At 41.5% G+C, this 23,600-nt stretch overlaps 1 protein-coding gene and 1 long non-coding RNA gene across 6 annotated transcripts in view; one reads left to right on the top strand and one right to left on the bottom strand.

Annotated features, from left to right (window-relative positions):
- The window catches only part of LOC108390290 (zinc finger protein 475), a 62,651-nt gene that overhangs the window by 31,379 nt on the left and 7,672 nt on the right, over window positions 1-23,600 (top strand). For 2 of the 5 annotated variants that reach the window (XR_012124861.1, XM_073221253.1), the window contains one exon: window positions 4,425-4,547. The exons of 2 other annotated variants lie outside the window; for them this stretch is intronic. Coding sequence is in view for 1 of the 3 variants with exons in the window: in XM_073221253.1 (XP_073077354.1) it covers window positions 4,530-4,547 (18 nt within the window). In the remaining 2 variants the exon portion in view is untranslated. Of the gene's footprint in view, window positions 1-4,424; window positions 4,548-4,656; window positions 7,006-23,600 lie in introns of those variants that run through there. One more of the 5 variants, XM_073221254.1, reaches the window with a different exon arrangement.
- LOC140845941 (uncharacterized) lies at window positions 8,220-17,484 on the bottom strand. The gene is made up of 2 exons (XR_012124862.1): window positions 12,574-17,484; window positions 8,220-12,471 (listed from the first exon to the last, which is right to left on the bottom strand). It is a non-coding gene; the product is annotated as an uncharacterized lncRNA (long non-coding RNA).

Genomic DNA, 23,600 nt, shown 5'->3' with positions numbered 1-23,600 from the left:
GGGTGGCCTGGGGGTAAAGTCTGCCTCCCGGGGGAAGAGAAAACACTGTCCCGAGTCAGATGCTTCAGCCCCTAGGATGGCTTCTTTCAATGCCTTATTCCTGCCTCAGTGCAGCCTGTCCAATTGACCCCCTCTCAGACTCCAGGGGCTATACCCAGATACAAGAACATCCTGACTGTTGGGTTCGTAGTCCTCTTCCATTCTTCCACCTAAAGAAAGAGACATGGACTTCCTTCTTCCCCAGTCCTTCATACCAATCATCTCTGGGAGAGACCATTATTTGAAAATGAGTCATTAATGCTGTGTCTACATTACAGAGATTTAACTCCCATTCCAACAGCCAATATTTATTACCAGTTTATTTTAGTCATCTACCTTAGGAATTCATTTTTGGCAATGCTGGGTTATGCTGAGTTTATCTTACTAAAATAGAATATGTGTCAAAAACCCCAAATGACTTTAGCAGTAATTAAACACTGGAGCACTTACAGAAATAGACATGCTCCATAAATACCCCATGTTTCCTTCTAACACTTCCATGATTGTAGTATGTGGGGAATTCGCCCCAGCATAGACGCTGAAGCAACTGGTTCTGGAAAGTGCCCCATGCTCGCTGCTGCTCTCTGCTCTATAGCTGGATTGGACACCAGGCCCTGACCCTCTATTTGGGCAACTGTAAATAAGCAGGGTCCAGGACTCCCCAACCTATGTGACGAAGTGCTGTTGAGCCTTTACTTGCCATGTCACCATCAACCGGGTCTGGGGAAGGATGCTTACAACGAGTCTGCCTGCAGGACAGTGCATGGCGCTCGTACTTTGTCCTGCCACTGAGCCGGGGAGTGGATATGCTGTCCCGTATCACACCTAACCGAATGTCAAATCAGGAGAACTAAGAAGTGTCCAAAATCTTTTCTCCATGGTTTGCTATTTGAAATGCCCCACCTGCAGGGATTTTTTTTTAACTGGACTGTTGTTGGGAAACCAAGTTTATCCAGCTATTATAAAGGATGAAACCAGAGGGATTGGATGGATGGTGTGTGTCTGGAAGGGTGGGGGGCATCCTCTGTTTTTCAGCCAATTTTTCTTCCTTACTTTTTTATTGCATCATTTTGGCAAATGTCAAGTACTTTTCCTTAATTTTGGCATTTCAAATGAAATGATAATTACAAATGAAATGATGACTTACTGGCTTAGAAGACTCCAAGACAATGATCCTAAAGCTGGCAGGTCAGATCAACAGAGTCTGAGCAAGTTTTCCGATGAATACTGAAGAAAGAATGGCTCATTTCTTTGCCGAATTTAAACCTAAGCTCTTAAGAGTGGCATGGGCTGAAGGCTGGTCTCAAGCGTGATCTGTTTTTCCCATCTTCTGGTTGTTGCTTTTCTTCCAGAATGTGTGGAGTCTGGATTCAGAAAGCAAAAGAATCTGTCTCAGGGCCACAAATCTGAAACTCTGTTAGCATTCTGACTTACAGCCCTGTTTCCTGACTGTATGTGTTTGCTTCACATGGTCTCATTACAGATCTCGAGATGGGGAAGAGTGTGGTCAGGATTTTTGCGCTTGTTGTTGTAAGAGTGGAGCCAAGAGGCTGAGCACGGCATGTTCTCACTCAGTCACGACTGCTAAAAGAGGCTGGCCTGGGCTCTCGGCTTCACAAGAAGACACCTCCTGACTCACCCAGTTGTCTTGGGGGGAGAATGTCAGAAGGAGAGGCTGGCGATAGCCTTTGGTGACTCATGCATTTAGGTCCAAGTAGGGGGCATCTGTCATAACAAGGGCATGTAGAGGACATGCTGTGTCAGAGCCCAGCCAACCCTGCTCCCAGGCTTGAAACAGCGCATGTCAGTGAGAAGCTGGCACCCACTGCCATCACATGTGTGCTGGCCCATTTGGGGACCACACAGGCATTAGCAGAGGGCATAGAAAGGTCATCCAACATAGGGTCCCTTTAGCTGCCAAACTTAAAGCAGGTTTGGGTTAAAATGGAGAATACTCTTAGGCTTCAAAGAGGTGTATGATCTCTTGAAGCAACGGACTTTATTCCTTCCCGAGAAAAGGCATTTGCCATTCCATAGAGCTTTCTGCAGAAAGCTTCTCTTGGGTAGTATAGTTTTTCGCTTTCCTCTTTCTATGATTTGATCCCTGTCTATTGCTATTTTTCTTTATATCATTTAAAATTTAGATAGTGCAATGTATCAACCATTTTCCCTAAAGACCAATCATCAGATTTCAGAATTTCATCTGCCTGTGATCGCCAACTTTTGGCTGACTGTGATTCGCACACAGTTCAGATGTTTGCTTTGTTTCTCTTCTTGTCAGAGCCACTTCCCTCTAGAATCCTTGATCTGAAGTCAGATTAGATCAGTGATTCTGCCAGATGTTCTCAGGCAGCTCACTCTTGTAGTAAATTCAGGTGAGAAAAATATTTTCAGAACCATGATCACAGTACTTGGAAAACAATTCACTCCAGTTGAACTACAATGACTGTTTTGCTGGCAGCGTGAATTACCCTCCACTCAGAATCTTGCTCTAACAGAGATCGGCTCCGTTCTGTAAAGACACAGATGCTCCCAGTACCCTTCAATCACATCTAAACACAAAGAAATGCCACTCAGACAAATTCTGCTCCCAGACCTTGGTGGGCATTTTGCTTTCGCTCTGCTCTGCCCTCTAACCCCTGTGTGGGCTTGAATTGTCCTGTTGCTTCTCATCCAGAATATACAGCTAAATTCACTCTTTCTGATCTGGAAGCTGTGAAGGACACTCAACCCTCTGTGGGCAGAATAAGACACCCAGTGTGGATTTGTGTTTAAAAGGTGGCTTTGCATTAAAAGCCCTGGGTTTTTTTCTCCCCCATTACTTGGTAGGATGAACAGTACCACGTGCCCTTTCTTTCCCCTCAAAGAAGGGAAGCCTGAATCAGCAGGATCTAATTTAGCAAGATTTTAAAAGTGTTCATTCCAAAAGAAATTTTGATGCATAATATGGAAAAGCACAGATTATCATTTAAAATTTCAATATTGTGTATATTTAAAGAGATCCTTTGATGCCTATTTTAGTGAGCCATTTCCTAAAGGCTACTAAGGAGTACAAAAACAGAAGTCATTCTTGTACCTTGTTTTAACGTGAGTGAATAAATTTTAATATTCCCATTTAATATTTGGAAAAAATATTGCCTTTTTCTAGAGGCCGATAGTACTGCATTTAACTTTAGGCCCATTTGGCTAATTGGAACACAGACTGACAGTTAATTAAATAAAACTATCAACCAAAATGCAGCCTTTGTCTAATGACCTTTTATTAGTTGATAATGCTTGGGGTTATTTTCTTAGGATTTTGTTTGTAACTTGTGGAACCCTGTTCCTAAAATTCCAGTACTCTTATACAAAATAAACATTACTTTTCTTCAGGGAAACCATCTTTCTCTATAAACAATTGTCTGTCTGAATGTAGTTTCAAGCTGAAACTGAGGTTTGAGCTAAAATCCCATCGGACACATCTCCAGCATGTGGTGCTGCCATCTGGTGTTTTCGTATAAAGTAATGTCTTCCAGAGTATCAAACATATTTTCTTGTTTGTTACGTCCAAGTATATTTAAGAAGACAAACTTATAAGACAAACTTCAGTTTAGGGCTACAGTTATGCACTCGGCTTAATGTTGCAAATTCTGTTCCATGGATAAGTGTCTCATTCCCTAAGGGCAAAACTCTCAGGGGGAAGTCACAGCTGGAAAGACTAAGAAGGGCAGGATGGATGTTCTCACATTGTCACATGCTTTATGAGTGAATGTGCATCTACTAGGTGAAAGTATATGGAGTTTATTACGAGGCATGGAAGACAGGAAACTAACTTTTATTGAGTACCTTTTTACAGGACTTTATATACACGATCTTATTTTAATCTTCATAATATTAGTATAAGAAGATTTTATTTTCCCCACTTTCCAGTTGGGAAATCAGAGATTAAGCAGCTTGCCCCAAGCTGTACACATAGTGTTGGGGTCAGAGCCAGATCTCATTCCAAATGCCCGTGTCTTTTTCATCACGAAGAGAGGCACACATGTGATACAGAAAGGGTATGGCTACCCTGCCAGGCTATGAGTGTTAGCAGGACAAAGAGGACAGAAGTGTGTTCATTCAACAAGTATTTATTGTTAGGCATTGGACTAAGTACTAAATATAGAGTCATAAAAAATATAGGCGCAGTTCTTGAGCTCATGGAGCTTTTAGTCTGATGGAGGAATGATATGAAATGAATAAAAATATATATGAAATTTTAAATTGTGACATGACAGTGTCTAATGGTGGGAGGTGGGCATTCAGGGCCTCAGACCGAGGACTCTAGAGGGAAACTGTTCCAACTGACAAGGGAAGAAATGAAGCAAACGTCTGACTTGTAACAAGAATGCATGTGTGTTGGCTAGAGTGAACCTCTGGAGGAAGTGACATTTCCGTGGGACGTGTAAGGTGGGACAGCGCCAGTGAAGAGTGAAGATGCGGTGGGGGAGACGTTCTGGCCAAAGGGTGGCATGTGTGAAGGCCTTGTGGTAAGAAAAATCTGAAAACAGAACTAAAAAGTCTATGAAAATGTGACCAGAGCCTAATGAAGAGGGGTGGGCGCACAGGAGGAGGTCATAGGGGCCTCCCAGCAGGCTGGGGGACAGCAGTTGTCTGGGTCCTTCAGGCAACCGGGTGAGAGCAGGTGGCTGCTTGGCATGCGGTGCTGCAGCAGAGAAGGACAGGAGGCGCACTGTGCAGAGCTGGGTGACAGCTGGGGTGTGAGGGGTATGCAAGGAGGCAAGATGACTCCCAGATCTCTAGCCAGAGCCACTGCCTAGTGCTATTTTCTGTGATGGGGAAGACTTAAGAAAGGGCAGGCTCTTGAGGATTAAGGCCAATGGTTCCATTCTGGGCGTCTCAAATTCAAAACACTTGCAAAATATCTAAGTGGGTCCGTCAGGCTGAATGTCTGATGTCAAAAGGGAAGACTGAGGTGAGGCATACATTTGTGCATTATTAATACATAGTTAAAGTCATCAGAATGCATGTAAGTTTGCAGAAATAGACCCAGGGCTGAACCCTGAGGCATTACAACATTTGGGGGTCAGTGAAAGCTGGAGAATGAGGGCCTGGAGACTGAAGAAACGACAAAATAGCATGGTGCTGTGGACACTGTGATAGAGGCAAGTGTCAAGAACAAGGGTGCGGAAAACAGTGTGGAATGCTGAGAGGTTGAGTACAATGAGGGCCAAGATATCTATTTGATCTGGCAATGTGGACGCAGTTTGATGACCTTGAAAAGAGCACATTCGGACTGGGGGTGGGGCCTGCAGAACGCATGGACGTAAAGATCATACCCGTGTTTCTGCCTTAAGCATCCAGACCACAGGTGTTTTCACTGTGTAACTAATTAACTGTAAGGCAATTTTGCCATAAAAGATAAAGTCACTGGTTGAGAGATTGGTTTCATTTCTCCTTTGGTAAATCAAGCACCTTAGGAAGATTTAATGTGTTGAAGCCAGTTGTCAGTTTCATTTCATTTCTCCCACAACAAAGTTTCCATTTGTATATTAACCTTTGCTAGCCATCATAATGGTCTGTATAGTGACAAGTAGACGTGGTGGCCTTACAATAGTGGATGATAACAGTTATATATATAGACTTGATAGAAAGTATGGTGCTTAAACTTAGTGGAAGTTTAAAGTAAGAGAACTTTTTCTTGAGAACTATAAATGTGAAATAGTGTGCCAGACTACATACCGTACTATATTAGAAAATGATAGCGTATCGATTGCCATGATAATGCAGCTCAGTTACAAATGCATTACAGCGTTAGCATTTCTTCCACATTTTCCATAGAACTTGGGGACCTTTATCAATGGACATGTGACAGTATGCCAAGAAACAAACAACAGCATAGAAGGCTTTCACCAAGCCATACAAAGCTCAGTTACAGATAGGCATCCTAGGATTTGGAAAACTGATACGTCTCTAAATGAGGGAGGAAATTGATAATTTTTTTCATATTTCATTATGTCTTTTACGATGTCTATCTTCGGTGTTTAATTATCTTTCACAGAAAAATTGCCTTGCAGCCAGTTAGTTATGTTGCAAAAATGCTTGCAGCAAAGACCTTTCCTGTGAAACTACTTAGAACTGATAATGATGTGCTTTGAGAAGTTTGACTTGGAAGACTAGGAGGGAAATAAGGGTAAGCTAGAAAGAGAGATAAGGGGTAAGAAAGGTTGCTTTAAAAGATGGGAGCTTCTAGGCTATATTTGAATGTTTTGGATCATGATCCAGTGGAGAGAGGGAGGTTGGAGAAGCCGGAAGGGATGATGAGGGCAAGTGTAAAACCTGGGGGAGAAAGACGCCCTGAGGGTGCAATCCCCGCATGTCCAGGGAAGAGGTTTCCTAGGAGGCGGCCCTTCTCCATGGCAGGAGGAGGCTGAATGCAGATGAGTCTGCAGGTGGGAAGAGGAGGAGCTACAGTCTATTGGTTTATATGCTGTATTTTCTCAATGAAAGCCTGGCCAAGCCTATCAAGCCTATCAGATGAAAGAGAGAGGCATAAAGAGAGAAAAAGGTTATTTAAAAAGTCCACTTAGTCCTTTGTTTCTTTATATATCTTCAGTTAAGCTGAGTTCCTGAAATCAGAACTAGGGCTCCTTAGAAAGCTGTACCTCTGTGATTCCTGAACACAATTTTCACTCGGAACTCCTTGGAGGTGGTAGGTAAAATGCTGGGTGGGATCCTGCTAGGGATTCTTAACCTTACAGTCATCTCCAGTGGCCCTAGTCCACCTCCTCAGCAGTGCTGATGTCATGGAAACCAGCCTCTACCTCACAAATGGTCCCCTGATGATGCTGACACCTAGACCAGCCCCACGCACCGTGCCCTCTGTTCACCTTTCCTTGGCGCCAGCCTGCATATCAGCCATGCCTGCATATCAGGGCAGTGTTCCGAGATCCCACGGCTCTCAGATGTACAAAGTGCAACTTTAAGGTAACAAGACCAGTTCTTTTCTGTGCTGCTGGTTCTAGAGGAATCTGTGTGCGGACACTGTGCTTGTGTGGAGTGTGGTGTATTCAGGGTCGGGGGAGTGACAATTTTGGAGCAGCATCACCAGTGAAATTGATGTAGAGCTTTCTACTATAAAAATTTGAATGATAATGCTCATCAGCTACAAATTACAGCCTAATATAATTATTTTTAAAAATCAGCCTCAAATTTTATGTCACAGACTCAGGGTGGGAGAGACCCTAACAGACACAGCTACCTCTTCCATGTCCCAAAGACTGAAGCAACCATAGGTGGCCATAGCCTTGTTGCTACAGCATGTGGCTTTCTGCTTCTCTAGAAAGAAGAATTTGGATTGCAACTTCTGTGAGAGGATCACATATTGTACATTCAAATATTATTCAGGCCTCAAATGAACAAAACTACATCATACTCTCCAAGAATTAACCTAGCTGAAATTATTTCTTGTGTCTTCATAAACCTGCTTCTTCCTGTCACCCCTTCTCCCAGCCTGCAGCCCCAAACACACAGACATTCACATTTTCTAGTGATAGGTATTTAATAAAGCTTTACATCATGACTAAATGGATATTCATCATTCTTAGAAATCCAAACTCCAAGGTCAGTGGCTAAAATCTCTCCCAGAATACTTAGAACTTCAGCAAAGACGGTGCAACACAACACTGAAGTTCATATAGAAACAGAGCCGAGGGTCCTGAGAACAAAAGTCTCTACTAAATGCAAGGCACAAGCCCCGTTTTATGAGCAGGTAGAGCATTAAGACCACTGCGCTGAGGACTCCGCCTCTTGCCTTCCCTTCTGTTATGTAGTTCACCTGCTTCTTACATATATTCCTCCTTCAGATACTTACCTCTGTGAGGTCATCTTACATGTAAAAGAGATGCTCTACAAATTGAAGAAGAGCCTAGTAAATCTAGCAACTCTAGATTTCCAATATTCCTAATCCAAATGAGAGCCCTGATGCCAGGACCCTTGCATTTAGTGTCCCCAACTATCTGTCACATCCCAGGCTACCATTATTTTTAAAAGAGAAGGGGAAAACCTAAAGGTATCACTGGTCCATATTAAAGCTTCGGAAAATCAAGGCAGAGGGAGAGAGCAGGGATAAGGAGGGACTGGGGTCAACAACTCCAAGAAGAAAAGGAAAGAAAAAAGGAACACTCCTAACATTCAATTCTTTTCTAGCTTATTCAAGGTGATACCTTCTTCTTTTTATCAGAAAACTTCTTTCATTTGCCTCCCCCCCTGATCTCGGGGGCTCATTAACATGTAAGTTGCAGACGAATCAGGTATTGGAAATAACTCAGCTTCCAAGTTCCCGGTCAGAGAGTGACTATGCTTTCCTTTTTTTCTCTCTAACTCTGGAAGCTGGAAAAACTTAGTGGCTGTCTCAGTTGGTAGGTTTTTCCCCATTGCTCCCTGTTGCTTCATTTTGCTCTGTCACCTGGAAGGCATCTGACCATGAGGGTCAGGTCTTGTGCCAAGCTGAGCACAGGAACCAAACACCAGGGACATCTTCCATCTGTTTTCTTCAAGGAAAGTCATTCTTGACAAGAATTTGGCAAGAGATTGAATCAAACACCTCACCTTCCAACCAGTACCCTTCTAAAGGATCAGGAAAAGAAGCAGTTTTATCTCAATATGAAAGTAAAAGAAAAAACTTCAGCTAAGAAAATGTATTCCTTTCAGGAACAGAAACTCTAATTTGAAATTTACTCATTGACATATTTTTCAGCCCTGTATCTTAAGATGAGCAATTATGTAACTAAAATGCCAAACATATGTTCAAAATACCAATAGTTTGTTTTTAAAAGCCAGGTACATGAAGATACTTGAATATTAGCTCATTTCCAGATGAACGGCCAACTCTTATTGTTAAAAGGAGCAAAACAAAACTCCAAATCACGAGGAACAGACTAATAGTTGGCCAATAGGCAGACTGGATTGGAAAATTCCTTTACGTGGCATCCAGTGATTTCCAAAACCAATTTCATTTCAAACAACGATCCTTCCAGATGTGACATTTGAGTAAAATTGTTTGAAAACACCAGAAGTAAATGTAAAATGCCAGTGGTTTCTAGATAATCAAACTCTGCAATTGTTGAGGTTTGAGATTAAATGATGCAGTTACTCCTACATATTAAAGTGCTATTTATACTTTGTCTGCATGTGTAGGACATGCCTGGGGGAATGGAAACTTAATTATACACATCCAGTCTCAGTGAAGTTTGTTGCGATTGTGCTTTAAATGGCTGCAGGCAAATTCTGACTTTGGGAAATGAGTCTTTGGGGACCTGATCCTCTTTTCCTTTCAGTACCTTCTGCCCCCTCCCTGTCCCTACCGCCCCCCACCACTGCATATTTTTGGAAGGGGGTTGGGAGAATCTGACAAAATCCTTCATAGGAAAATCTCTCTTGTAGGACTATTTGCATTTTGAAAGAATCTAGGGAGAAGGCAGTGTTTAATTCAAAGAAGTGCACTTTTGAAGTAGTCGAGAGAGCAAAAGGTGGAATCATGCTGGTTTCTCTCAAATTCCACCCAGTGGCTGACTCTGTGGACACACAGAGCACGATGCTCTGTGACCCCTGGTGATCTATGTTTCTAGAAGCAGCTGGAACCAGACAGACCTGGGATCAGACAATAGATGCACAAGGACACCACGTGTCTTTGAGCAAATTACTCCCAGCAGCCTCAGCTCCTGCCCTTGGAGAGACTGAGATGAAAGCGTCCTGCAAAGGAACCTTGTGGTGCTTGACAAACTGGCCCTCCCCAGCTCCGTTCTGCCACTCCACGGACGTGTGCCCCAAGGTCCCCCCTGTCAGAATGAAGGCCACCCTCACCACTGACTAGCCACTCTGGGCCTCAGTTCCCTGGTTTGTAGAAGGAGTGTTTTGAGTCTTTCCCAGAGGGTGATGATTACAGTCACTGAGATAAAGCACATGAAGTGCTCAGTACACTTAAGGCCTGGCACTTTGAAAGTGCCAGGTAAATGTTAGCTGCTCCTTCAGCAGACATTTTCAGTACTGGAGTAGTCACAAAAATTTCTATAAGTGTGGGGGAGGAAAACCTTCCCTCTTATTTCCCCATCCAAAGTTTCTGTATTCCATGATCTGCCCTGTGCACTTTACCACAAACATTTCAATCATTTGGCCTAATGGAAGGGATCAGGAGTGTGGAAAATCTAAAACAGCAGCCCAAATTCTTGATGTTTAATTCTGTCATGTGGAAAGAGGAATGTTATTGACGGAATGACACCCATCCAAACAGCTGCACGGTCACATAACAATTCTCCCTGAGAATCATGGGCCCTGTTCTTGACAGCCTGGGACCCGGAGGGGAGGGAGCACCAAAGCCTCCTGCAGGGAAGTGACTTGAGGATTACCCACGGTTACTGTGCACATGTGGTCTTGGAAACCAGTCTCATCCCTTAAAGCAGGAGCAGCTTTTGCCTAAGGGAAGCCTTCAAGCCTCCTGTCGAGGTCTGTTATAATTGCCTACATGCTTAAATTCAAAGAGAGCAGGGAATTTTCAGTGTAACAGTCTCTAATATTATCACTGCACGCTTTTCTTCCACAACCTGGCAAGCTTTAGAAATTCCACAGTTAGAGATTCAGTCCTTTGACTCAAAGCATGGACTCCCTAAGAGATCCAAGCTAAAATGGAGATTCCCTAGATGGGTAACATGCATGCAAATTAACCATAAATTTAGCTCATATCCTAGAAATGAGGTATTAAGCAAATACCTTTTCCTGGTGAGAGGAGTGGGGAGAGGGAGTAGGAAAATAGGATACTCATAGTCACAAGTTCAAGTGCTTTCAGGGATTGGGCAGACTGCCTATAGGGCAATAGGGAGTGGTACAGCCTGTGGTATCCTGGAGAGTAAGTCCCATCTAAAGATACATTCAAAACGTTTAAGAACTGTGTGCTAGTCAAGTAAAACACACCTGTCTGTTGGCTGAGATGGCTATTGGTCTACCCATTTACAATCTGAGATCCAGAGTGAGTAGCAGAGGGGAGGCTTTTCGCAGGGGTAGCCTGGGTGCGATGCTGTAGAAGACAGCCTGGGTTGTGAGGAACCCAGAAAGGTCTTGTGTGATGGTTGTGCGCAGGGACTACTAGCATGGACACATCATGCCTGAGCATAGGGTAACTCTACCCATTACCAACTACCACATGAGTCACCTGTGGAAGTCTCCAGAACAGTGCTGCCATTCTTGTGGGTCAAACATCTGCAAGCCAAACCTTCTAAGAATTTTACAGGTCACAAAAAAGCCCAGGATCCTCCACATCTGGAGAGTAGTTTTCAGAACTAATCAGTCTCAGTTCAAACACATCAGTGGGCAGAGAGGTCAAGAAAATGCTGCCACTCAGTGGGTTCCTTTCTCACCCTGCCCCTGTTTCTGGACTAAAGTCAGATGGAATAGGCTTTGTGCGTGCCAAATAGGGATCTGACAGCCTGACTTATTGCCCCAGAGAAGGGCCTGGGAAAAAGCCAGAAAACATTTCCCAAATAAAGGTAGCGAGTTAAGTATGCTCATTCCCACGGTTAGGGCCAGTTCCCCTTTCTGAGCCTAGCACAGTGCCCCGCACATTGCCTGTAATCAGGCACTTCTTCCTGAGGAACAGCGTCTGGCCTACTTGCATCACCACCTGAGAGAGCCTTTCGTCCAGATTCATTTCCATTTAGTGTTGGTCTCATCTCCAGCAGTCTCGGCTCTGTTTTCAGCAGGTCCCTCTGGCTTCTTTCTGTTCACTATGCAACTTTAGTTGGGATTTAGAATCCCATTGCTTTATTGGCTTTTTGTGAAGTCAAAAAATGTCTGATTAAACCCAGATATTCACAGACTGGCCATATACTGTGCTCATTCCCAGTGGCGTGCTGCCAGATCCCCTCTGGGAAACCAGGAGTACAGCCACGCACAGGCTGGGTCCAGGGGTCCTGAGACACGGAAGGATTGTCCTGTGGACCTTTCTTGTGGCCACCATTTTTTAATCTTGCACTTTGTGACTTGTATTGTTACAGAGTGATGATCATAACAGATTTTTTAAAGTGCTTTAAGGTGGGTACCTTCTTCTAATTTATTCAAAGCTGTGGTTCAGGCCTGTGGTTCAGGCCAACAGGAACTAGTTCCCTCCCTGGCTGCTCTCTTACCTCCCAGTTCCTTGATTTCTCTTGGATTCAGGTTAATGAGTGTCCCCAAATGAACAGAGGACATATGGCTATTTTGATACAGGTATGTCATGATGTAACCTAAAAAAGTTTAAAAAACATTAAACTTTCTGCATTTCTTCTGTTGTTTCCAAGAAACAGGCAAAGCATGTTTCTTGAGGGAAAAGCCAGGTATTTTATTTGCATACATATTTGGTAATCAAAAGGCATTTTTACATTTTGATAGGGCTACTTTGGCATGCCCTACTAGAATGGCCACCTTAAGAAACAGGCCAACTGCTACTTTGGCATGCCCTACTAGAATGGCCACCTTAAGAAACAGGCCAACTGCTACTTTGGCATGCCCTACTAGAATGGCCACCTTAAGAAACAGGCCAACTGCTTCAATGACAGGAAAGAAACCCAGCAGACTCCTGCCATCCAGTGTACAAGTGCACACTTCCTCTGGCCCCTGGCAGCAGAGAGGTGATTGTACTTGTGACCTTCTAGAGCCAAAGCTCTCAGCTCTCTCTTTCTCCCAGAAGGGAATGAGCCTAATGACCTTTGTAGTCCGGAGGGAGGGCAAGGATAAAGCCGAGGGAAACGTAAAGGAAGGAATAGTTGGAGGCACAGGGAGTCTGTGGTATCCCTGAACTCAACTGGGGAAAGTGACAGACCTCGTATGTCTTTTGTGCACACGCTCACACACACACTCCTATGCTAAGGACCTTGAAATTCCTCGTACAGGAAGATGAGGAACGGGTGTCATTTATGTTTCAAACGGACCAGATGCCCTGCTGGTAAGCTGTGCATCTTTAGCGCAGTGCTCAGGCCCCGACAATCCAGAATCAGACTTTTTTTGGATGAAACTGCATGTGAATGGAGTTGCTGTCCTAGTGTAGTTGCTCTGGCAAAATAGGTAATGCCTTGGGGAAAAAAAAACCAAAAACAAAAAACAATAAATCATTTTCTGATTTTCTCTAGTTCTTTTTCTTTCTTCTGTTTTCTTCTATTTTCTTTTTCCACTGAAGATTTTCTTGGGAGACAAATCCAATGGTTTAGAATCTAGATCACAAATATTCTCTAGTTCCAGGCAAAAGTCACTCCTAAATACAGTATTTGGTTTTGGAATTTCACCTGATGATGTGCACCACTGACTGAACTGACTGTGTCGCATCAGCACGACCCTGCAAAAGCCTCCACTAAACAAGCTCTGTGTGAGCGGTTTTTAATCAGCTTTATTGAGGAATGATATACAAACCATTAACTGCACCCATTAAACATGTTTAATGATGGTTTTATATACCTGTTGTGGCCCCACCATAATCAAGGCACAGAACATTTCATCACCCCCAAAGATTCCTGATACCGTCTGTTCCTCCTCCCATCTCAAGCCTCTGGGAAACCCCTGATCTGAACTTCAACCATGACAGCCTAGTTTGGATTTTTTATCAATGTAATGTACTCCTTGGTGCCTGCCTTCTTTCAGCATGATTCTGTTTCCCCCATGTTGGTGCAAGGAGCAGTAGTTGTTTTTATTGTTGAGTAATAGTCCATTGAATGGCAGTATGGTACTTGTTTATCTACCCACAGATGTTTTTATTCTCACCCAAGAGTGTGGTCCACTGCACACAGGCAGAGCCAGTTTGTCTCTCCAGTGTGGAAGGACCAAGCAGTTGTAGTATATGAACAGTAACAGTTACATCATCTGTACCAGTCCTAGAATCTGATTCTGTCTCAGAGGCATTAAGTCCTCATCCTTGCCCTTGGGTTTGCACACAGCTAAGACACTGTTCAGTACTTGCTTTATTGCCCTCTGTCTGCCTGACTCCCACAGCAGCACACTGCCTAACGGGACTGAGGCAGTGCTTTTAGCACAGAAAGTACTTGCTTCTAGTACCGTGTGTCAGCCCCTATCCAGCCCCAAAGCAGGGCTGGCTTCTAATGGCAGCTTGGGGCTGCCATGGTGGGAAGGTAAAGGACATCTAGAAGAGATGCCAACCATCACCAGGCTTCTCTGGGTCTGACGACTCACCTTTTCTATTCCTATGCTACAGGCTGCTCCTGGCTTTTACACTGCTTCTACTCCCTCTTCTCACTCTGGACTTCACAGCTTTTGTGTTAACATACACCATGATGTGAAACAGTCGTTGAACAGGTCATGCTGTTTGGCAGTTTGCTTGAGTGAGTTCTTCCCTCATCAGCACCTTGCTGCCCATTCAACAAACTCACTGGCCTCTGGTCAAAGCATTTCCCTTTCTTCCTATCTCCAGCTCCTGTGGTACTGTTTCCTTAGCATGGTGCTTGGAGGATTCACTAATTTAATGAGTACTTTACATGCTCAGCTCCATGACTAAGGAAAGGACTGGGGTTCCCCACACCCCCAGCACATACTCAGTTGAAACACTCACTGCTGGAGGAGAAGAATAAAGTCATGGAGGTGGCAAAGTGGAGGACTGTGGCTTCTAGTCTGGGGAATGTTGTTGAGTTCAGTGGGGCTGGCAGGTTGCTTCATGGGGCTAGGGGCGGAGAGAAATGAGCTCAGTATGAGGCCTTTATTCTGTAGCCATGGGGACCACAGAAATTCCTGATATCATTCAGACAGGCCAAATTTGGACAAAACATGGGGGCAAGTGCAGAGAGAGGAGCAGTTGGGAGACTGAAGATTGTATGCTTTGTTAGTCCAGCCCCGATGGGCAACACAGGACCCAAGGGATGGTTCCTTCTGTGCATCCCTCAAATTATCTGTTTGGCTGCCACTTTTCAACATAGGGTGTCTAATGCTATTTGCTACCATTTATTGTGAATTCATTTCTTAGCTAATGCAACCAAGCCAGGGAAGCAAGCCTGAACAATATTAAGATATCTGAAAGAGCTACATTTAGATTATTTTATGGTGGAAACAGACTCATGCAAAATCCTGTCCTCATATTATTTTTCCAGGCTTTTATTACTGCTTTTTAACATAGTGGAGCAGAGTTCTAGGACATCAACGAAGTTGTATCCCATAAACATTTAACGGAGGTATACTCAACTCTAAACAGTTGGCAAAATAAAATAGTACTTGGAATAATGTAATTTAAGGTACTGTAAATAGTTTCACTTTGCAATGTATTTCTATTTTATGCTATGCAAAGCTGTATTCATTCCCCAAATTAATTCTAATTCTAATTACTAATTTATTACAATGCTGAACTGTATTATATACAAAGCCTTGAATGTCATCTTTTATCAGTTATTGAAGGAATTTTCAGAAAGTAATTTGGGATCCACTTAAATTTTCCTTTTAGGGCTGATTTTATTACTTAATTCCTGCTTAAGTTTTGACTCTGGCATTGATATTATTTATTATCTTATTATTATTATAAAAATGACACAGCTCTACTACAAATATTTAAACCTTTAGGAAAGTACAAATATCAGCATAAAAATTACCTAAAGCTTCCCTTGGTTTGACCTCAGGAAATATCATTCCAGAAATCTATCTATAGAAATATGTCAATAAATAGACATGCTGATGTTTTTATAGATCATCATCTTTGAATTACTAACAGAGGTATTATAAAGACAAAAATAAAGATATTTAAATTTTACTTGAATTTGACAAAAATAAACCAAAGTAAAACCAATGATATTGCTGAATTTCAGAAAAATCTTTCTTCACTAGAATATTCATTTTTAAAGCACCCACTAAGTTAGAAAACAAAGATAAATTATTAAAGGATCTGAAAAAATTGATCTCCATGCTTTAATTTTTTTACTGCTTTAACTGACTGCCACAAAAGGTGGAGAATAAATTACCATTGACATCTTTGCACCTCTCCTTCCCTGGCCATTTTTTTATGTATTTTTATTTGTCAAGGCATGTTCTTTTTTAATCTCTTCTCTGACCAGAGTTTCTGTAGTCATTTTGCCTTAGTTCCAGGTTGAAATGTATTCACTGTTCAGTCTTACAGTCACAATTCCAATACTTCTGAGCTTTTTTGTTATTTTATCTCGATTGCTTATATTTTATTAACTGATGTTTTTCCAAAGGGATCAGAAGCAGAGTGACTATATAATTTATCGGCTATGCAGGGACACTTTAAAGAGTAAAAGAAGGTGGTGTTAATATAACCAAGACAATTGGTATAATAGGGACTGGTTTAGGCAAAGCAGGATTAAAGATCACCCTAAAGCTAGACGTGATGTATTTCATAAGGTCCTGTGTGCTTCAATTCAGTAATTTTTGAGGCATTTAAATGATGCCGTGTGGCTCCTTACATAAAGAAGCATCTATTTAAGAAGAAAGTCTAGTTCTGACCAAAGACTCAACAGCTGACTTCCTGGAATTAATGGGTAGGTTTTAAGGAGTTCACAAATCATATCCATATACATGTGCATTTTTTTGGAGAGATGACCATACAGACATTAGATTTTCAAAGGGGCTTATTGCCCCATAAATATACTAATTTTTATTTCATCACAAATCTCCAAAAAGCTACCTCCCTGGATAATGTCTTCCTAAATTCCCTGAAAATAATACCACACAACTATAATTTCACGCTATTATTACTTGCATTTATTGTCAGATTAACAAGAAATGACTGTAGAGTGTAGACCTGTAAAATGTTAGCAATGAATTCCATTCTAGTTTTCAATCTCCCTTGTTAAGTTTCATGCAACATAGTGAATGTCATCTTTTATCATACTTCCATACTTTCCATAGTTTTTCCTTCTGACCCCTTGGTATACTTATTTATGAGCTCTATTAGCTATTGAGTTGTGTGGGGTCCCTTCAGCCTGAGCTTTTTGGGAGGTCACTGAGAGCTATCTGAAACTAAGTATCCTAGTTAAGGTTCTCTGGAAACTGTGTCCATGGCTGTTCTATCAATACCTCTCTTAAGGTTCTCCATCAAACCACCCTCTTTTCTATGCTTATCTGTCCCCGTTGCTTTAATGGCATTAATACAGCTATTTATTTTAAATGGCAAAAATGAGGGCCTGGAAAATCAATCATTTGCACTGATTAGGAGAAAACTTGTTAAATGCCTAGTTCCCTTTGCATTACATTATCCTGTCCTAAGAAATGAAACATGAGGTGTTCCTAACAGAGAAATGACACTAACAAAAAGAAGAAAAAATACTGCATGGAAAATAAAAAGATAATTCCAAGCGTGGCCAGCCAAATGATTGAAAACATGTGAAAGTTAACAATTCAAGTTAAAAGAAATGCACACACATGAAACTTTCCCCAACGTATTCAAGGGCCTGTTTATATCCAGCCTAAATAGACTTTCCTGGAAGCTACAAGAACAAAGCGAACTTGTGGTGAGCGCTGTGTGGTGCATGCAGGTGTCGCGCTGCCCTCCCTGAAAGAGGGCACACCTGTAAGAGCAGTCAGGTAGACTCGGAGATCAGCTTTTCTAAAATCTTTCACCCCGATGTTAAAGAAGTAACACCTCACTCTCAAAATATCTGGAATGTTGACAGGAAAGCTGTTAATCTAATCCTTTACTCTGCAGAAACATTAGACTTATCGACTTCCTCTGCGCCTTTCTTTGGCTCCACTTCCTGGAACTGGCGGCCCCTGACGAGGCCCGTGCAGACGGCCCCAATCGCACCCCACGCCCGCCCCGGGCAAACCCTTTGCAGTGCCCGCCTCGCTCGGCTGTGCCCGGCTGTGCCACGTCACATTTGCACAGTAGCCGAGAGGGGCCTCTGCCCTCCCGCAGGGCTGTGGTCTCTTCTTCCCGGCCCTCCTCTCGGACGTCCACTTCAAAGCACTAGAGAAACGGCCGAGGAGTCAAACCCTGGGAGCCGGGGGCACGGCGGGAACCGCAGGAGCACCGGCGGGTGGCGTTTGGTTTGCTCTGCGCCTTCCAGCCTTACGTTGGTGAAGCTAATGAAAATTAAAAGACGTTCTCCCTTATCTCCAGGGGACACGTTTCTTTCTTCAGGCGTGTGGGGGCTGCGTGCATGGCCCCGAGAGCGTGGCTCAGGAGTTAGGCTGTTCAAAACGGAAGAACATGGACCATATTTCAGGTTCAGCTGCAGTTCAGCCACAGATGCGGAGTGTGGGGCTAGCTTAGGAAAATATAATATAGAACATGTTAGCCTCTTTATGGTATTAATTTTCTCCCACAGCTCTCTAAGTTATTTTGTGCCTGTCTTCTGGCCTCTGTCTCAGCCTGTTTTCTTCTAATGTTTCCTTCCAAACATTCTGACAGTGTGACATGAATGTCTTCATTAATGACCCATGCCATTTATTTTGCTTCTATGCTTGGTTACATACTGGATTTGGCTCATACTTTCCATATGGAATTTTAATAAATTCATTATTCCCAAAGCAAAAAGAGTAACTTCTCATTTTTAATCTAAAAAATGTGCATTTAATTAATCTTTCAAGTAAATATATGTAAAAAGTAGTAAGGAACTTTGGGATATTTTGGAAATTACTGCTTCTGCTTTATCCTCTGAGGTCTTGAGCTCTCTAAATATTTTTAAAGTCACATTTTAGGTGTTAGATCTGCTCTATGGCTAAAACAAGAAAGGATGAACTATTTGTTGTTTTGATGAATGTGGTCTATTGACATGTTGCAGTATAGAATAAAAGAATAAAGATATTGTATCTCAACATGCTTTTTTAAAAAGCTTGGAGTATCCAGGGAGCAACTCCATTTTCCACTTTGCTTGGTCTGTATGAACTGTGAATTTACTCATCTAGAATTCATCCTTTTTGCTTGAGCATGCAGAAATCACAAATCTTTCCTTCTGAGTTTGATTTTGTTCTGTGCTCTTTCCAGTGCAGAAGTAACCCCCAATAGTCGTAGGTACAAGCAGGCTGATTCTAAAACATGCACACGTTTTACCCTGTTTTATTTCCTCAGAGGAAACCACACCATCAACTTAATTTATTTCTCCTCTCATGCCACTCAGTGCTGCTTAAGAACATTAAAAAGGTCATTTAATTCTGCCCTTCTTGCAGCTCATTTTAACTGGGTCTTTTCCATTATTTGGTGAGTGTTCTTCCCTAATTGAATCACTGTTGTGTTCCCCAAATAGACTAATCCCAGTTTTTTTCACTATTCTATTTTCCAGAATTTGAATCTCTACATTCTCTGAAGATCTCTCTGCCTCACACTTAAAAAACAAAATTCATCCTATGTGAACTCCGCTTGTTCCTCACTTTATACACCCTTTCTCTAATTTCCTCTATCTCATATTTCATCCCATTCCTCAGAGGCAAATATCTCCAGTTACACCCATGATCCCATCTCCTCCTGCCTCCTCTGAACATTTTATACGGCTTATTCCTTTCTTCTGAGCCCTGCAGTCTCTCTGCTTAAGACACTCCTATTCTAAAAGCAAAACAAAAAATCTTTCTTCAGCCTTGCTTATCCTTCATATTTCCCTTCTGCAAACTTTTAGAAAGAGTCTTCCTCTTCTCCTTGACCTCATCTCTAACTCCTAACAATTTGGTCTCTAGCTGTATCACTCCCTTGGGCTACACTCTCAAAGTCACTGTTACATAATTAATGGTAACCCAGTCTAATGGTCTTCCTGCACCCCCATTATCCTGTAGCATTTGACAAAGTTGATCACATCATTTGGAAACCAGAAGTGTTGCCTGAATTCTGAATGGACTCTCCTCTCTCTGTGCCCTTTCTTTAACTCAAACTTGAACCTTTGCCCTTCAGGCTGCAATTTCCTATGCCTAGTGTCCGTATTGTTAGACATTCTCTCAGGAATTTTTCACCATACATTTCTATATCCTCCTTTTCTGGAGTTTTCATGGTTTTTAACATCTTTTCTGTGTAAATAGCTCTGAAACCCATTAATTGTGAATGATAGGTGTCTGTTTCCTATTTCAGCTGAACTTACTCACATTTAAGTTCTACTACTACGTCAAATGTCACCCAGAACAGAATCTGAATTTTTGTCTCCATCCCTAACCTGTTCTTCCTAATTTTCCTATTTCTGTAAGTGACATCACCACCTGCCCTGTTACTTAGAGCAAAACCCTGGGTCTCTCTTGGACCTGTTAAGTTCCCTACCCAAGAGCCATGAATACTCAAACTCATAGATATGCGGCCCTGCTAGCTCTGTTTTGATACATTACTGCCAGATTAACTTTCTTGAAATGCACTTACAGGTTATTCCCCTACTTAACAGTGTCTTACCATTTACAGAACAAAATCCAGATGTTAATGTTGGTTCACAGCATGGCTGCAGCCTACCTGTGTGATCTAGTTCTCAGTGCCACACTGAACACCAAGCAGTTATTGGCTATTTTTAATATAATAATATTGTATATTACTTGCTGTTCTCTTCAGATTACTATCCTTGACGCTTCACTCATGTGGTTTCCCCAGTCTCTAATATCTTTCCCCTCCCCTCCCATTCTTGGCGTCTAAATTCTACCCATTCTTTAAATGTTACATCTTTAAAGTTTCCCTGATCTTCACTACTGGAAAAAATATTTCCAACCTCTGAGTTTCAATTACATTTTACTAATATAGCCACACTTGCTTTCTTTTGTTAGTGTTACATGAAAAATTTTCCCCATCCTTTTACTTGCATTTTTATGTTCATAAAAATGTGCTTCTTATAAACAACAGATAGTTGGGTCTTGCTATCTAGTCTGTCAATCCATGCCTTTTAATTGTGTTAGTCTACTTATATTTATTGCAATTATGGGTATGTCTGAATTGAAGTCTATCACCTTGGTGTTTTAATTCTATTGTTCCACCCACTTTTTTTTTTTTCTTTTGGTTATCTGTTTTTCTTTTCCTATTTTTTTGGGTAGTTATAGTAGTTAACTCATCAATTTTAAAAAAATATTCTACCTGTTGAATTTTTAGTTAGTCTCTTTGAATATTCTTGTGTTTTCTGATCACTACAGAGACTGACTTCATATTTAGCACATAATAATCTACATTTTAAATTCTAAGAGTTCTATGAAAATCTATTTCCAATTCTTAGTCTTTATTTGTGCTCTTATTTACTATAACTTTACATATATATACTATAAACTCCATATTCCTTTGTTATTTTTTAAAGAACCATAGTCTGAAGAGATTTTGTTATGTCTGTGTACAAAAATTATAAATATTTTTTAAAAGATTATTTCAATTTATTGACCTGTTTACATTTTATGCTGTTTCCATTCCTTCTTATAGAACCAGATTTCTGGCTGGTATTTTCCTTAAGCATTTAGACCTTTTAGCATCTCTTGTGGAGCAACTCTGCTAGGAAGAATTCTTTCACCTTTTGTTTGGCCAAAGGTGTTTTTATCTTACCTTCATTTTGGAAATATATCTTTTACTGGATATGGAATTTGGAATTGACATGGTAGTGTTTTTTTTCTTCATGCATTAAAAAAAAATTCATTCCATTGCTTCCTGCCCTCCATTTTCTTTTTCTGATGAAAAGTGACCCCAAATTCTTATCATTGTTTCATTGTTCCTTGTATGCATTGTTTCTGTTTTCTCTGACACTTTCAATTAGCAATTTTTAGCAGTTTCACTATTATGTGTCCAGTTTTGTTTCTTATTTAACCTGCTTGGACTTCTTTGAACTTTTCAGATACGTCTTTTGTTGTGTCATTTTTTTTAGCAAATTCTCAGCCATCATCTCCTCATCTATTTCTTCTATTCCATTCTTTCTCTTCCTTCTGGGATCCAACTACATATATTTTAGACCATTTGGTCTGTTTGATTTCTTCACTCTTTTTTCTCTGTATTACAGTTTGGATAATCTCTTTTGACATGGTTTTTATACTTATTGATTATTTCCTCTGCCATGTAGACTTCTGCTTTAAAGTCTATCAAATGAATATTTCATCTTTGATATCATGTTTTTCATTTTAGCACTTGCCATTAGTTTTCTTTAATAATTTATATCTTTCAGATTTTTATCTCTCTGCTTTAATTTCCCATATATTCATACATCATCCATCTTTTCCTCTAGGTCTTTTAATATATTTATTGCAATTATTTTAATTATTTTTATGTAATTATTTTAAAGCCTTGTCAATCCCATTACCTAGGCCATCTCTTGGTCTGGTTATATTTAGTATTGTTTCTGATGATGATAGGCCCCATTTTCCATGTGTGTGTGTGTGCTTTGTAATTTCAATTGAATGCTTAATATTGTGCATAAAAGAACAGTAGAATCTGAGGTAAATTATGCTCAGAAATGGTTACGCCTCTTCTTCTGTCAGGCTGTACGAGTGGTTGTGTTCAAGTACTTTATAGTTCAGTGAGGTCTGGACCTGTCTTTGCTTTATGTCCAATGTTCTACAGGCTTTGAATTCCCCCACTGGGGAAGTGCCCCTAACTTGTACTTAGTGTAAGGCCTGGGGCCAAAGGGCTCCTCCTCGTTCTCTTGTGGCACCCTTAGACTCCTGTGGCCCTTACAAACCTCCAGCAGAGGGATTCCACCTTAGTGCTACTGCCCGTCCTTCAGCAAAGGACTGCTCTTGTCTGGTACTAAGTGCAAGACCTAATTCTTTGGATGTACCTTCAGATTTAGGCAGGCCCTGTGTTCTCAAATTGGTGAGACTTTCTTTCTGTCCTGCCTCTCTCTAGTGTTAGATGGTCACCCCTGTAATGGGTGTTAAGACCTGGTGGGTGGAAGGGTTTATAAGAAAATCCCTGCATGCCTGCTGCTCAGTAGGGTTCACCTTCAGCTGTCTTTTCCTTTTCTCTGTGGCAGACAGCTACTGCCACATACTCGTGTAAAGTTGTAATGTGGGAGATTTTCCCACTAAAAGGACTGCCTCAAATTTAGGCAGTCCTATTAGTTCATTAATTTACCTTGCAACTTTGAGTCTCCAGCAGGTCAAAAATATAATTCTGCAGATGTCTAACTTTTTCTGATTATTTAGGTGGAACAATGTTTCTTGTAACTTTCCGTATTTTAGACAGAAGCAGAAACTCCCTATTCCATTTTATCCTCAACCTTTCCTTAGATGTCATTCTCTCAGAAACAAATGCTAAGAAAAGGATCTGAGTTTCAGTAGTTTATTTGGGAGATAATCTTAGGAAACCCCAGTAAAGTAGTAAAAGGAGAGAGAGGAGAAGAAGATGTATCGTGCGTTAATGAGCAACTGTGTCATAATCTCACTGGGGACTTCTGGAAGATGTGGAGAATCAGCCTTGGCGAGGAAGCTTGGTATTTATCCAACTCCCATTTGTGATTGGTCAGCTGCTCTGCCTGTGGGTGGAGCCTATTCCAGGTCAAAAAGGCATAGAGTCACAGGTGCTTGCAGTAGGACATTGTTGACATGAGGGCACAGCAGTGTCTGTTATAAATTCTCCAATGACACTTCCTACTTTATTTCTCAGGCATATTGCTGTACTAGAGCCTGATGGTACTGAGAGGATGATTCACACCTGATTTATCTTGGCATTCTCTTAGGATGAA

This window comes from Manis javanica, chromosome 14 (assembly GCF_040802235.1).
Source record: "Manis javanica isolate MJ-LG chromosome 14, MJ_LKY, whole genome shotgun sequence".
NCBI lineage: Eukaryota > Metazoa > Chordata > Mammalia > Pholidota > Manidae > Manis > Manis javanica.
The sequence above is the reverse complement of the archived record's forward strand: the minus strand, read 5'-3'. Positions and strand labels throughout refer to the sequence as shown.